The sequence below is a fragment of the Oryza brachyantha genome, chromosome 1, assembly GCF_000231095.2.
Source record: "Oryza brachyantha chromosome 1, ObraRS2, whole genome shotgun sequence".
NCBI classification, from domain to species: Eukaryota; Viridiplantae; Streptophyta; class Magnoliopsida; order Poales; family Poaceae; genus Oryza; species Oryza brachyantha.
In genome coordinates, this window is record NC_023163.2 from 28,070,145 (window position 1) to 28,084,754 (window position 14,610).

Here is a 14,610-nt window from a genome sequence, read left to right on the forward strand (position 1 = left end):
AGCATAAAAAGCAGTTTGATATTTTTTCAACATCTTTTTGGTTAAAAACAACTCATCACAAGTGCGGGTTAGCAAAGCAAAACCAAGAGCAAGAGAAGATTTAGTTTTCAGATCATGTGAAATATTGACATCTCTAATTTTTGAAATTTCATGCATCAAAACCTCACAATTTTTGCAATCATCATCATTAGGAATAAGAGATTTTAATCTAGTAATTACAGCATTAAGAGATTCAATTATAAACTCTTGTTTTTTATACATCTTCTCACATTTCTTATTTTTTGTACTTAAGACATGGATGGCTTCCTCAAGAGAACTTACCTCATTGTCCTCACACTCTGAATCTGATTCACCACGTGAAATGAGGCAAACACCAGAGATGTTCCTTCCTTTACTTTCATCTTCGTCACTCTCTCCATCTACATCGCTTAGTGGCTCAAAGGCGGCGTAGACTTGATCCAACATCTTCTTGAGATCGTCCTTGGTTTTCCTTTCCTTGAATGTGTTCTTGTACTTAGGCTTGTCGTCCTTGGTCTTGTCTCCACCATTGTCTTCTTTCTTGCCTCTCCCAAGCTTAGGATAGCGCAACGAATATGATTAAGTGCTCCACACTCAAAGCAACGAGTTGGACCTCTTCTTTTCCTGTATCTAACATTATTCATAGCTCGAGAAATTTTGTTAGCAGCCAAAGCCAAGTCCTACTCCTCGAATTGTTCGAGTTGCTCATCGGACATGGCATTAATCAAAGCAAGAGCGGTAGAATTCGATGGTGAAGCACCAACATCAAAAGAGGTCGAGGGAGAAACAAGGCACTAGATTTAGAATCAATTTTACGAGAGAGGATATTCATCTCGTGTGTTTTGAGTTTTGTGTAAAGAGAATACAAAGTCAAAATAGACATATCAACAGATTCTTGAATAGTTGTAACTTTCATCATCCAAACAGACATGTCAAGACCATTCAAAAAGTGGCGAGAGATCTCAGATTGAGAATAATTAACATCATAAGCAGAATCAACAGATCTAAGATTACTTAAAATTTTATTAAAACTAGCCAGATAATCATTCAAAGCTTCTCTAGGTTTCATTTCAAATTTGATATAATCCTTTTTGAAAAGATCTCGACGAAGTTCTTTTATATTAGTTGTTCCTTGATGAAAGTTTTTCAAAGCATTTCAGATCTCATTAGCAGTTTTAAGATGCGAAACGCGATCAAAATCTGAACGAGAAATCCCACTCAATAAAATATTTCGAGCTTTGCAATTGTTGCTAAACTCAGTTTTCAAAGCAAGAGTGTTAATCTGTTCAGGAATCACATATGGCTGTGCAACTTTTTGCTAAACATCATAATCTTCAGTCATAATGTAAGATTGCATCTTATCACACCAATAAGGAAAATCCAATCCATAAAAAACATGAGGCTTTGTTGTAAATTTGTTAGCCATGGCAAAAAGAAAAAACTCTAGATCGGTTAAAATCCAAAGCAAATCTCTAGATCGGTAAAAATCCAAAGAAGAAAACAAGGCTCTGATACCACTTGTAGGATCGAAACAGAGTTAAACAGATATACCAGAAGGGGGTGAATGGTAGGTAGAACCAAAACCCAAAAATCTTTTAGCGGAAATAAAAGATTACCTCTGTCGAATAATATCTTGATTGCCTCGCTGCTATGCCACCGCTACCTTGATCGCGCTGCTCCTGTGCCGCCGATCAGATCGTCGAAATACAGAAAGTCATCAGCGCCGATCAGATTGTCAGAATCCAGTAGTAGATGAAAGTCGAAGACGTAGATCGAATGAACTTGACTTTATTGCATCAACTAGAATTTACAAAGCGTATCAACAACGCTCCTCTCAAAATTGTTGATCTAGAATCAACAACTATTCAACTTAAATTTTCTAATTCTAAATCTAAATCTCACAAAAAGTATACCGGGGACATACCCCTCGGTACCTATGCAAAAAAAACTATCTCTAAAACTATGTCGCCGGCGCACACATCCACACGGCCGCACGGGTCGGCCGAAACCAATCTGCGCACGTACACGTACAGCCCACGTGTATGCTTCCATTGCTCCATACGTACCCGTACGTATGCAGGACTCACAAGTCCATGCGTGCTACCTTGCACAACCGAACTCACGCGCACGCACGAGCTACAACCCTGCCGGTCCATGCACGCACGTACGGTACTCCAACTCGCTGCACACGTACGTCATGGTGATCGTACGGCCATGTATGCTACAGTACTCGTTTACTGTAGCAACACATATCACATTTTATCCCTTTCCTCGTCCAATTCATCTCTAATTTATTTCACGATTTTTTCGGAACTTACACATATAACATGTGAAGCCCATTACAATTTCATCCCACACGGTATTCCTCCACCAAGCATCATCGATCGTCCGGACCTCAGCTCCTCCCTGAGCCTAGTCACGATCCCACTGCCGTTGACCGATATTGACCTCCGAGAATCATGACTTTAGTCTAACCATGTCACATGACATCACGACCATCCAGACCTCGGTTCCTCCCTGAACCTAGTCATGGTCCTCGCCATTGACCACAGTTGACCTCAAGTCACCTGCACACATAGAGACAAACCAACCGTTTTCGAGTACAGATATCGCAACCTGACTCACATTAGCTACACACACCGACACTAATTTATAAACCAATTATTCATCACAAAACATATAGATCACTCCATGATATTACAACCTGTTGAGTGATCCGGCGAGACTCTACTGTTGGTGTCTTTCATCAGGCGCTGTTAGTACTTGTTAGTGGTGTCTCAGGTGTCCTTGTTTGTACTGTGTTTGAACGAATAATGCGCATATCTTGCGAAAATCTCAGTACTCAGTACACGCCCGGAAATATCTCAGTTGAGGCAAATTACACAGCGAATTTGTCCCGACCTGAATTTATTGGAGAAGATCATGGGCTCACTTCAAGGATGGCAACGAAAGGATGAGAGCCTTGAGATCGAATTTGGGCCATGTTGGTTGGGCCTTTTCCAGACTAGCCCACAAAATGCTCAGATCCACATCCCCTGTTTATGGGTTCGGGCGCTAAACCCTTCTACGCGAACTGGATAGAGTCGAACACCTTCGTCTTGCTGTTCCTCCCCTTCTCTGCGACTCTGCCCACCGACGGAGGGCCGGCTATGGCCATGGCGGCCTCCCCATTCCTCTTCCTCCCACCTCTATTCCCCAAGCCCGCCATCCTCGCCGCACCCATCCACTGCAGTATCCTCCGAGGCCGCCATATTCGCTGCTCCCCCAACGGCGCCGCCGTACCGGAATCCCCAGAACCCGCCCCGCGCCGCGGGCGCAGGAAGTCCCCATCCCCGTCGCCGGGGAAGGCGAAGGCGACGAGGCGCAGGACCAAGAAGGATACACAAGATTCTGATTCGGAGGGCGAGGAGGAGCTGCCGAAGCGGGCGGGCCGTCGGACTAGGAAATCGAAGCAAGGGGCCAAGGAGGAGGAGGAGGAGGTCCGGGCCGGGAGCCCCGGAAAGGGGGATACGAATAGTGAGGCCTCGGATGGGGAGGCCGAGGCGGTAGTGAGCGATTCCGAAGACGGGGAGGATTTGCCGTACGACTGGCCGCCGCTGGTGTGCTGCTTCGGGGCGCCGCGGTGGGAGTTCGTCCCGACGGTGCGGGTGTCGGACCGGCAGATGCACCCTGACATATACTCCACGTGGCTGCATCTGCAGTGGGAGCCTCCGGAGTTCGCGCGCGCGCCGGGGAGCGCGGCGAGCAACGTGGCCATTGCTCTCACCCGGCTCGGCGGCCGCGCCGCGGTGCTCGGCAAGGTCGGTGACGATGACTTCGGCCGCGAGCTTGTGTACCGTATGAACTCCGAGCGTGTGCAGACACGGGCCATCAGGTTCGACGACGACGCGGCCACGGCCACTGCGCGCATGAAAGTCGTGTTCCGGGACCGTGGGGACGGCAGCGGCGGAACGAAACTTGTGGCCGAGACGGTGAAGAGTTCTGCCGAGGATTCCCTCAGCAAGGCCGAGATCAATGTGGATGTTTTGAAAGAGGTAACTAAGCCGGTGATCTTCTTTTTTAATCGAACGCACAACAGAGCTGGCGCATCATTATATTAAGGGAAAGCGTCTAACTATCTAAAAAGACTGAAACAACCCCATTAGGGCAAGGTTTAGTACAAAAGGGCTTTGCCGAAGCCAGCGATTTTGTGTTGAATGACTGGAATCTGGTGCATACTCCATTGCTGCATTTTTATTTAATTTTTAGGCAAGCCTATCCATTGCTTGGCTGCAGTACATTGATGCATAGTAAACTGACTCTATGAGTTACGGTATACTACAAAACACAATTGTGCCGTCCAATTCATTAGTTCAGTTGAACATATAATGGTCCCTTATGATAAAAGTCAACCAGTTTAGCATATTACAAATACTAAGAGAACTTTATCCTCTCCTCATGATATTTGTCCTTAGATGATGTTTTTCATGTGCCCACGAAACAAAATTGTAGACCATCTTTTCTTTATTTATGATTTGATGCAGAGGAAAAAAAATGAATTTCAGACCTACCGTGTTGTAATTGCAGGCTAGAGTGTTTCATTTCAACTCAGAGGTCCTATTAACTCCCTCAATGCAAAGCACACTCTTCAGAGCAATTGAGCTGTCCAAGAAATTCGGAAGTAAAATATTCTTTGATCTCAACTTGCCATTACCCTTGTGGAGGTCAAGGGATGAAACAAAGGAATTGATAAACAAGGCATGGAATGAGGCTGATATTATAGAGGTGTCAAGGGATGAGCTGGAATTCCTCCTTGATCATGAGTACTATCAATATAAGCGTGACAATCCACCTCAGTATTATCTGGATGGTTTTCATCTAACGAGGAACTGGCCACAGTACTACCATTACACCCCAGAAGAAATTGCTCCCATTTGGCATGATGGGATAAAACTCTTGCTTGTGACCTATGGAACACTTAGAATCCACTACTACACACCCAAATTTCATGGCTGTGTGATTGGGACGGAGGATGCACTCATAACTCCATACACAACTGACCGGACAGGTTCTGGAGATGCTGTTGTTGCTGCTGCTATTAGAAAGTTGACAACCTGTCCTGAGATGTACGAGGACCAGGATACATTGGAGAGGAATCTGAGATTCGCTGTTGCTGCTGGAATCATTTCACAATGGACAATTGGTGCTGTGCGAGGATTCCCTACTGAGAGTGCTACCCAGAACTTGAAGGAGCAAGTATATGTGCCTTCTATGTGGTGACCAGCAAACTGGTAAATTTGTGATGCAAAAAGAAAACAAGATTCATGATACAAATGCATTTCATGAGCGGTGCAACAGAGGTGGTCAAGGAAAACCTTTACCAATACAACTAACAGGATATTCAGGTACAGTCTTATCGTCCATTCTATACCCTTTCAGCTTTGAATGTTACTTGGAAAAATGTGTCTGCCATTTAAAGGCTTGTATTGCTTTACAGAAGACTTGTAGTTACCTATCGACTTAGGGATGTACTCCCTCCCACCTAAAATAAATCAACTTCTAGAGCTCATACCTTGCCCTAAGATAAACTAATTTCTACCTTTTCTTTTCCTTGGCCCACAAACCAAGATATTTTGTCCCTTCTATATCTCTTACCTACCCATCCACCAATACTACCTTCCTACTCCCTCTAGTTTGATAATTCTTGATGGTTTAGGACAACAACATGGTCTTCTAATTCTATCTTTGACCATGATTTTTTATTAAAATATATACAATAATAAATTAATATTTACTTTTTAAAAAATGCACTTAATGACTCACCTATACATGTTGTCTTAGTAATTCCAAACAACATATTTTAAAAGTTATTAATAGTCAAAGTTTTAAAGTTTGACCATACTCTTGTCCAAAACGACAAGAATTATGAGACTGGAAGGAGTATAAATAAGGGGTATCTTGGTCTTATATCTCTCTCCTCAATTCCTTGGGATTACAGGGATAGCTTTTTTATGGGACAGAGGGAGTGTTTGGCCCACGAAGGCGCTAACCTATATCATTAAATCGGTGTTTCACCTTCTGCAGATCATTATGTTAATGGTAAAGCCAAATGATCAGAATTAAGTCACAATTTCTGAAGTTGACTTAATTTCACATGTTCAAGGAATATATTAAGCTTAAGAATTAAGAGCAAAAGTACTATGTATGTGAAGAACTTGCAAGATGGATGATATTTAGTCATGATATCCATTGAGCCTGATTGGTATGGAATGGACCAAAGCACAGAAACAGAAAATAAACAGACCAAACTTAGCTACACAATATTTGATATTTTGATGGCATCTTGGTAGCAAAAATTTCTTACAGAAAACTGTAAATGCAAAGACTCAACAGAACGAAATAAAATAAAAATCGATTTACCATCCATCGCTGGTGCCTTTGGGCACATTCTGCTCTCTCTATACATACATACACGTATATCTAGAATAAAGCTGCAGTTCTGGAATGGATACAAATATCAAAAAAGGATACTGTACATGTGAAGTGTGAACTAAATACGTACATGCACTAAAACTAGAAGTATTCGTTCAAGCTATCTCATCACATTTGGTACATCTATGCTTTGGTGGTATTTGAAATATTTTTTACTCTTCCTTTTCCTGTATACTTGAATAAATAATCCACTGGAAATGCAGATCTCAGACGATAATAAATGGACCTGCCTCTCCTACTTCCTTTTGTATCAATGATGGCTAATCTAGGAAAATAATATGTGGCTGCCCCTGCCAGTTACCGGTTTGTATATCCATGTTACATCAGTGAAGTGGTTGGAATTTTGTGAAGAATAATCTCTCACCTCCTCTTTATAATTAGTCTTCGTCACTTAATCATTTGCATTCTTTTGCAAAAGCACCCTGGAAGGGGATTTGCGTAGAAGTACTCCTCTTGCCTTGGACTTCGACCAGATAATCTCTGATATGGACCCCCAAGTCTGTTTTTATGATGCATCTTCACTTCACTTTGAAACTCATTCCATGTTAGTGTACCTTCATCAAGCTTGTCAATAAGTCCCACAAGCTTCTTCCTACAATCAGTTCAAAAATTCAGTACTTAAAATTGAGGTATAATAATTACAACATTCCTAGAATTGTACCTGTCAGGGTTAATGGTTTTCTGGAATCCTTCAAATCTTCTGTGACCCTGTACTGCTTTAGCCATATTTCCATCATATGTATACACAAAAACATCACTCTGGAGGGCTACATTATAGTCCACAGCAGCTAATCTGTTTTGGTACAGCTTGAAAGGCTCTAATTCATCTGCTGTTGCCAGACTATAGTGTGTATATGTGTTTGGATATTCAGCCTTTAATGAATCCATGCTATGTCCACCATATATTTCACCTGCCACAATATAAATCTTCGTGCTGGAAGGATAGCCCATAGCTTTAAGGAAAAGAGCTACCTCACGAGGAGTCATAGGGCAGCCTCCTTGGAGTCTCCTCTCCCTACCATTGATTTCCTTCTCTTTCCAGTGCCGCACATTGAGTCTCATTTCCCTCAGGTCATCTGCCTCTTTATGTGTTAGGTTGTGACTGCAGCCAGTAAATGAGAGCATATCCTTCTCATACCTGTCAATTGATAAGAAATGAAAGTACATTACTGATCTCCAACATGCCTACAGAAAAATTGTCAGCTTGATTAAACATTTCCAGTTCCAATCAACCTTAAGTGAAGTGCGATATAATGATTGGATCCATTCCTCAATCTATCGACTAGAGTAGTACTCAGCTCTTCGATTTCTTTGTTGAATCTTAGTGCCTCATAATTTGCCCGACAGCGGAGTCGTTGGATAGAAGGGGGGAGACCGTTGTTAACAATTCGTGAATCTGTATGTGTGAATTTAACAACTTTGGCCTTCTTCAGCGTCCTTGAAAAAGCTCTGTAGTAAGAAGCCTGTAAAAAAGGAACAAGCAAATCCATGATTCTTCGGCTGTGCTATATTATATCCTTATTATAAGTAACTTTCATGCCTACTTAGAGTAATTGGTCCATACCTTGGCCCAGGAAGTGGGTGCTCTCATATAAGGCTTCAATCCTTTATAAACTGGTGGCAAGGAATCCACAATCGAAATATCACCCTCTAAAGTTTTCTTGAAGTTCTCCACATCGAATATATCTTTGAAATCACTACATATTAGAACCAAAACATCAGTTATCCCAGTAGTTTCTGTAGTATACTAATTATATATTTATATTGGTCATAAAGAGATTAACCTTGGATCGGTCCAAAATGATTTGTGATCCAGAGTAGGGATTACTAGTGTTGCATTCATGAGCTTAGCAACTGCAACCATGTCGCTTATCTGCATGAAAGATTTTGAAGGAAATTAAGTGAGCTGAAAGTCCTAATCATCACATGCTGAGTATTTTTACCATAACATAGATGTATACATACTCCCAGTCTCATCTGGTTCAATCCACCATTGGCATTAACAATTATATAACCAGCTGTTGTACTGTTCATTCCTGACAACAAGCATATGATATGTGGCTTAGCGTAGGCACTCAATTCAAACTAGTATTAAACTTGAAAGATGGAGAGTGATAGCTTACTGTCATGTTTCTTTGGGCGTTCAATGCATTTGCTATAACCGTCGCTATCTGGCATCATCCATATCTGGGGCATTTGTTCATTTTGTAAGTGAACTTCAGTACAGGGCTAGTTGATCATAGTACATATTACCAGTACAGTATCATCTGGACCACATTTTATTTTCATGAATGAAAAAAAAAGCTGATTGAATAAAAAAAACATAATCTCAAGATTGTAATTAGAAAAATCGTATCTGACAATGAACATTCTGCTACATTGCTTGCAGGTCTACAGAAAATGCTTTTAACTCGCGGGAAACAGGTGATATCTCATGCTTCATCAAAGAAATCCTTTTCCTAGTGTTATAGTCACAGAAGCATTATTCTAGCAGTTAGTGAGGATATAATTGATTGATGTGAATTTCCCACTTCCTTTTCTCACCCTACCTTGTCAAGGGCATGGGATTGGGAATGCGATAGTCAGATTTTTCCTTCCTATAACTGAATGTAGAGATTTGGATACTCAGGAAACACTAGGAACGCATTTTTTTTTTCTTTTTCATTTGCAAGATTTCGTCCGTCTGTTAGTTATTTGTGTCTTGAGCCTCTGTTGCAACTTGGCGATGGTTTCATTGCTGAAACTTGAAAGGCGCTTTCTCCAGTGCCGTTTGATCATTGTGGCCCTAGCATGATATTAGTGTTGTAGCGCTAACAAGCCCATACCAAATTACCAATCATGCAATGTTCCGGTGGCTATGGTGCTTCAACATGAGTTTCTTGAAATATTGTACTAGCAAATCCCAGCTTTGAGAACCTCAACATCAACATCATATGCTCTTTGGAAGTGCCTTGCGCTCAGGCGCCAAGGGCCTACATCACTGGCCTTCACCAAAGGGAATCACTCTCCCAATTGAATTCTGCAACCAGTGACCACCAGCGATAATAACTACGCGAAAAAGAAGAAATAGCGATGTGCTAAAGAAATACCATTATGCTACACCACAGACGAAAAGAACAAGCACTTATCCATCGACAGAGACACGGGCGGAAGGGCTTACTCTGCAACATATGAAGAAGAAACGTCTACCGTGTTCAGCGTGTTTCTAAGCAAGAATGCAAAAGAGAGCTGCAACCTGAATCTTATTTCTCTAAGTTCTGCACTTCTCACGAGTACACACATGCTACGACCTGACGGCAGAAGGCTATGGACGCCATGAATTCTCTCTAAGCTCTGCACTTCCCTTGCGTACACACATGCTGATATGCAGCCCACGAATACAGAAGGTTTCTATACCCCGCAGAAGCTGGAACAAGTTCTACTCAAGTATAATTGGAGTACCATTAATGGCATATCTTGATTTCCTCTTTTCTTTTTTTTTAAAAAAAAATCAATCTTGAGTAACCAACTAACCTCTAAGTACCGGTTTGTGTGGGATTGATTAACTGAAACAGTTAACGAGATACGTACTTACCGGGATGTCAGGTGACCGGCGAGCGACAGCCGTCACGTTCTCCTCCGTCCAGCCCATCACTTCGCCGTCGCCGAGGCCCATCCTCTGCACGAGCCTCCGGCCGCCGGCGCCGGTTACTCGGTGCATGCTCAGCACGAGCACAGCGACGATGGTGAGGCCGAGCAGGCACGCGACGGCGTTCCGCAGCCATGCCTGATCGACAACGGACGCCCTCTTGCTGATCCTCCTGGCCGAGAACAGCGCCCTGACGCCCGCCACGCCGGCGCCACCGTGCCCGCGGTGCCCTCCGCCGTCGTCATCGTCATCGGCGTCGACCGTATCTCGCTCGACGTCGTTGAGCCGGCGGCGGTGCGCGGCCGACAGGACGGGACTGGACGACGACGACGCCGCCACGGACGGCGCCACGGCCATGGCCAAAACCGCGCGGCGGCAGGGCTTTTGTTTAGCAAGATCGACCTAAGTATAGCGCGCCTCAACAATACCTGATCACGAGGAGGAAAGCAAGGCCCGGATCAAACCGCCGGCGCGCGCGTTGCCTTGCCTTCACCGCTTCGTCACCCGCCGCCACGAGCGCGCGCCCTGCGTCGTAGTGCGTTCGTGCAACCACGCCCGCGGCACGTAAGGGGGACGAGGCGTGCGCGCTGGGGATCGTTTTGCACGAGGAGGAGGTGGAAAAAAAAAGATCGAGGACCAGCAGTTCGCGTTCGCGGCTGGGCCGTTGCACGCACGTACGTTCGCTTTCGTGGGTCGTGGCCGCGCACGTCGCATATATAGGTCGTTTTTTTTGGCTTTTCTTTTTTTTTTTGCGCGCGGGCTCGACGCGTGTAGATTAGATTGGTTGGTGTAGTGGTGTTGCCGATTAGCCTGACATGAAGTGCATTGCACCAATGCCACTACCGCCAACCGGAGCGAGCGACCAGGCGATGCGGATGTTGAAGTAGCCAACCCTATCTGGAGGTCGAGCAGGCATGCATGGTGAGGGTGAGCGGCTGAGCCTACCGCACGAGTTAGCGTATCCCTATATATTAGGAATCCTTGTATTTCTTTAACTTTAATTCTTTTGAGTGGAGATGGGCCTGCTGTTTAGTGGTAAACTGCTGATTTTAACTGATTTCTTTGGCGAGTGGCATGCTGACAAAACCTTTTTCATTCCGTTCGATTCCGTGGATATGTGTGGCAGTGCCTTACTGCCAAAACGTTTTTATTAGAACGGACGGCGCAGCCAACACGTTTAAAAGTCTACTTTGGTAATACAGACTGATGCGTGGCTCACGCATCTGTGGACGTTCTGTAGCTCGCCGCAAGCAGGAGAGGGCGAGAGGTCTTTTACTGCTTCTTGCTAGTACATGCGTGACAATCTGACGCGTGCGCTACGCAAGTTATTATATATATCTTCGTAGCCTCTGTCCGTCGTCCTAAGGAATTTCTCATTTGCCCATTGATTCTCAGCCTCACCCGTCGAAATGGACAAAAGAAATGCCGTGGTGACCGGGGAACTTCAGAAAGCTGAACTAGCTAATAAGCGTGTCTTTGTAGGCTTGTTACAACGTGTATCTGTATTCCATCAACAGTAACACGAGCTCACACGGGAGACTGACTGATTAAACGGTGTGCTGGATTGGAAGATTGATTATCAGTATGAAGAGCTTTAGGATATTCTTATTTTGGTTGGCCAGAGCAGGTCGCCGGATGGAATGATGAACACCAACATATGTATCTCTAGTGGGACTCCACCAAACGGACACCATCGTTGGCCGCCGTGTTGGGTCTAGTCCGTTAGGCGTCGCCCTCGATCCATTAGGCTCCTACTCCGATAGAGACGTCAGGACCCATACAGCATCATCTATTGTCACATGTTATTACATCTATAAAAATACATGATCATCGGCTAATTTGAAATACGGAAATTAAACATGTATCTGCAGATGAAGCCATCTAATTGTTTTTTTTTCTTCTCCTGATTTCTTTCTTCTCTTCGGGGGCAGGTTTACCACCGGGGCTAAGGGGCTTCAGCCTCTCCTACCCGGTCAGCGCCATTAAAGCCCCCCTTAGCCTCCTAACAAAATTTTTGGTATTATTAAAAAGAATAAGTGTTGGAAGTAGACATCAGCGTTCATGGATCTTTACTCTCTTTCATCTAGCTCCTCCTAATATTTTTTCTGGATCTGCCACTGCTTCTCTTATTTGTCTCCAGCGAGATCAGGTCGTCGGTGATTTGTTCTAAATCTCTAACCTTCGGGTCTCTAATGAAATCGCCTTATAAAACTCTTTTCAGTACTTTTCTCTAATCAGGAGAGTCTAATTACGAATTTATAGTACGTAGAAAACCACATGAGCATCTCACTGGTAGGCCTCATGGGCTTTTCCTTATCTAATTCTAGCCCATTTTCCACCGATCATGGTAAACACCCATTAGGGTGACAAATTTAGATTACAGATAAGATACTATGTGGTTATATTTCTCCTAAAAATCGACTGAACCGATAAATCAACCAACATCACCGAGTACACCAAATTAAACCCGAAAAATTAGTCACTAGCTTGGTTGGCATTACACTTGACATGGCAAAAAGAACACTTGACTCGGGTCCTCTTGAACGAGTTTGTATCCTTTGCCACGAGTGAACGCTGCTATAATATTAGGTCAATAGCAGCCATCCGTTTTAAGACGGTGGGCTCTATGGCTCCTATTGTTATATGGTTGTAATTGTTTATAGGTCAAATTTTAAATTTTAGAAGTTAATTTTGACTCAATTTTATATTTTTTATTATAATTTATTTTATAACTTTTACTTTTGAATTCATGTAGACACAAATATACAAGTTTTAGCTGCAAATCATTGTTTGTTTGCGAAAACATGATTTTGGTTTTTCTTCAAGAAAAACGAAACGGTGATACCATGTTATATTAATATACTAATTAGAAACAATTATTAAAGATTTGCTACACAACACAATTGCTACAGTGATCTGCCATTGCTACACCGTGCTCCCCTACTATTCCCACTCACCGTGCTCCTCTGCCATTGGTGGGAAATGTTAGAGGATACGAACCTTTCTAGAACTAACTTTGGGCCCGTTTAAGGTAGTTTTTCTCGGCTGTAACTTTTTTAAAAAGGTTTTTTATCATCTTTGAAAAATATCTCAAAGTAACACTCTTTTTAGTGTATAAAGTGTTAGTTTGAAGTACCAAAATACTAAAATTCTTGGTACTTTGAGATACTTTTCAAGAATGATAAAAAAACTTTTTTTCAAAAGTTTTTTTTGCCAGAAACTGTCCTAAATAATCCATAACTACTAAGAATCTATGGTTATAGATTCTAAAAAAATAAACTAAGAAAACAGAAAAGAGATAAGCTAGGTTTCAGAGCTTTTCTGTGTTCTCAGAAACTAGCTATCAAATAGCTGCTTTGACTGCATCAAAGAGCGGAGCCATTTTGCCATAAGATTATTCGGCGCCGATAACTTGTCAAAAGAGAGGGAGTTGCCACACATCGCTACAAACTTACAATCTGATAGGTTCAACGGAGACGCCGGTCGTACCTGCACCCTGCACCGCACAAACCAATCCAGAGCGGATGAAGATTTGCGTCGTTGTGGGCACCGATCCAACGGGGGAAAAGAGCACATACCGTGGACTCGTACCCGCGTCGAACGTTTACGTTGTTCTCGGCTGAGTCCAACTCGTACGTGCGACACGGGCCGAGTTTCCGCTCGTACAGGTAACATGTCCCCGGCGGCGAGCAAACACCAAGTTGACCCGCCTACTCGGTTGAGCAGCGCCGAACTAGCGTCCGTCCCGTGAAGCCGTGATCGAACGAACAAAAATGATTGACCTGAAACCTGCACCGGCGTGTACAGAGAGCGCGTGCGCGCGTTGGAGTCTCTGTCTCTCTGCCCGTGCACCACCGGATCGGACGCGAGATCCAAGCTATGGAGTACAGTAGTACTACTATTCTCCATGTCTCGGCCGCAGGAAAGGCACTCGTGACCGGTCGGGCCTGGCAGGAGATGACGGGTTGACGGTTGGTTGCAGAGAAACATCATGCTACTGCGCCGCGCCACGGGAGCGCGGGCACCGCAGCCCCGCGTGCGCCGATCGATCCGGTGGCGTGTTCTGCTCCGAGGCTGAAGTAACGGACTGCGCGGATTTATGGTCAGTTGGTCACGCTCACGCGGCGACAGTGGGGAACCGGTAGGTCGCCGGCGGCTGGTTAGGCACGTCACAGCACCAGGATTCTTCACGGTCACGGCATAGTGCATACCCAAGAGGAATTGGTGTTTGGCAATTACTCTGCCAAAACGCCTTCGATGCGTTCAGAATTCTCGCGTCAAAAAGCAAGGTGATCTGAGAAACAAAAAATACCCGGATAGATACTAGTCTATATTGGACAAACATGTTTATTAAAAGAAATATACAAATCTGATAGAATACTATATAAAATTTCTTAAAAGATAAAGAAAAACTACTAAACTATTGACTAACTAATAGATATAATTAAACTATTATGCCATGATCTTCGTGGTTTCTTTTTTGACTCATACTC

At 43.7% G+C, this 14,610-nt stretch overlaps 2 protein-coding genes across 2 annotated transcripts; one reads left to right on the forward strand and one right to left on the reverse strand.

The window, feature by feature from the left end:
• The first annotated feature begins 3,103 nt into the window (after nt 1-3,103).
• On the forward strand, nt 3,104-9,405 carry LOC102713779 (fructokinase-like 1, chloroplastic). Its single transcript, XM_015843740.2, has 3 exons — nt 3,104-4,052; nt 4,585-5,402; nt 8,879-9,405. Exons 1-2 carry the CDS (start codon nt 3,168-3,170, stop codon nt 5,275-5,277), a joined length of 1,578 nt encoding a protein of 525 aa, XP_015699226.2. The 5' UTR covers nt 3,104-3,167; the 3' UTR covers nt 5,278-5,402; nt 8,879-9,405.
• LOC102713502 (O-fucosyltransferase 19-like) lies at nt 6,283-10,786 on the reverse strand. The gene is made up of 8 exons (XM_006644960.3): nt 10,064-10,786; nt 8,613-8,676; nt 8,455-8,525; nt 8,274-8,362; nt 8,054-8,186; nt 7,723-7,952; nt 7,151-7,627; nt 6,283-7,081 (listed from the first exon to the last, which is right to left on the reverse strand). Exons 1-8 carry the CDS (start codon nt 10,472-10,474, stop codon nt 6,877-6,879), a joined length of 1,680 nt encoding a protein of 559 aa, XP_006645023.1. The 5' UTR covers nt 10,475-10,786; the 3' UTR covers nt 6,283-6,876.
• Nucleotides 10,787-14,610: the final 3,824 nt, after the last annotated feature.

Bases quoted from the DNA above. Each gene is read 5' to 3' on its own strand.
- LOC102713779 (XM_015843740.2), top strand. From the start codon at position 3,168: ATGGCCATGGCGGCCTCCCCATTCCTCTTCCTCCCACCTCTATTCCCC. The intron at 4,053-4,584 runs GTAACTAAGCCG...TTGTAATTGCAG, and splicing joins ATGTGGATGTTTTGAAAGAG to GCTAGAGTGTTTCATTTCAA.
- LOC102713502 (XM_006644960.3), bottom strand. From the start codon at position 10,474: ATGGCCGTGGCGCCGTCCGTGGCGGCGTCGTCGTCGTCCAGTCCCGTC. The intron at 8,677-10,063 runs GTAAGTACGTAT...CAAATGCCCCAG, and splicing joins GCCGGTCACCTGACATCCCG to ATATGGATGATGCCAGATAG. The intron at 8,363-8,454 runs GTATGTATACAT...TCTTTCATGCAG, and splicing joins TGAACCAGATGAGACTGGGA to ATAAGCGACATGGTTGCAGT.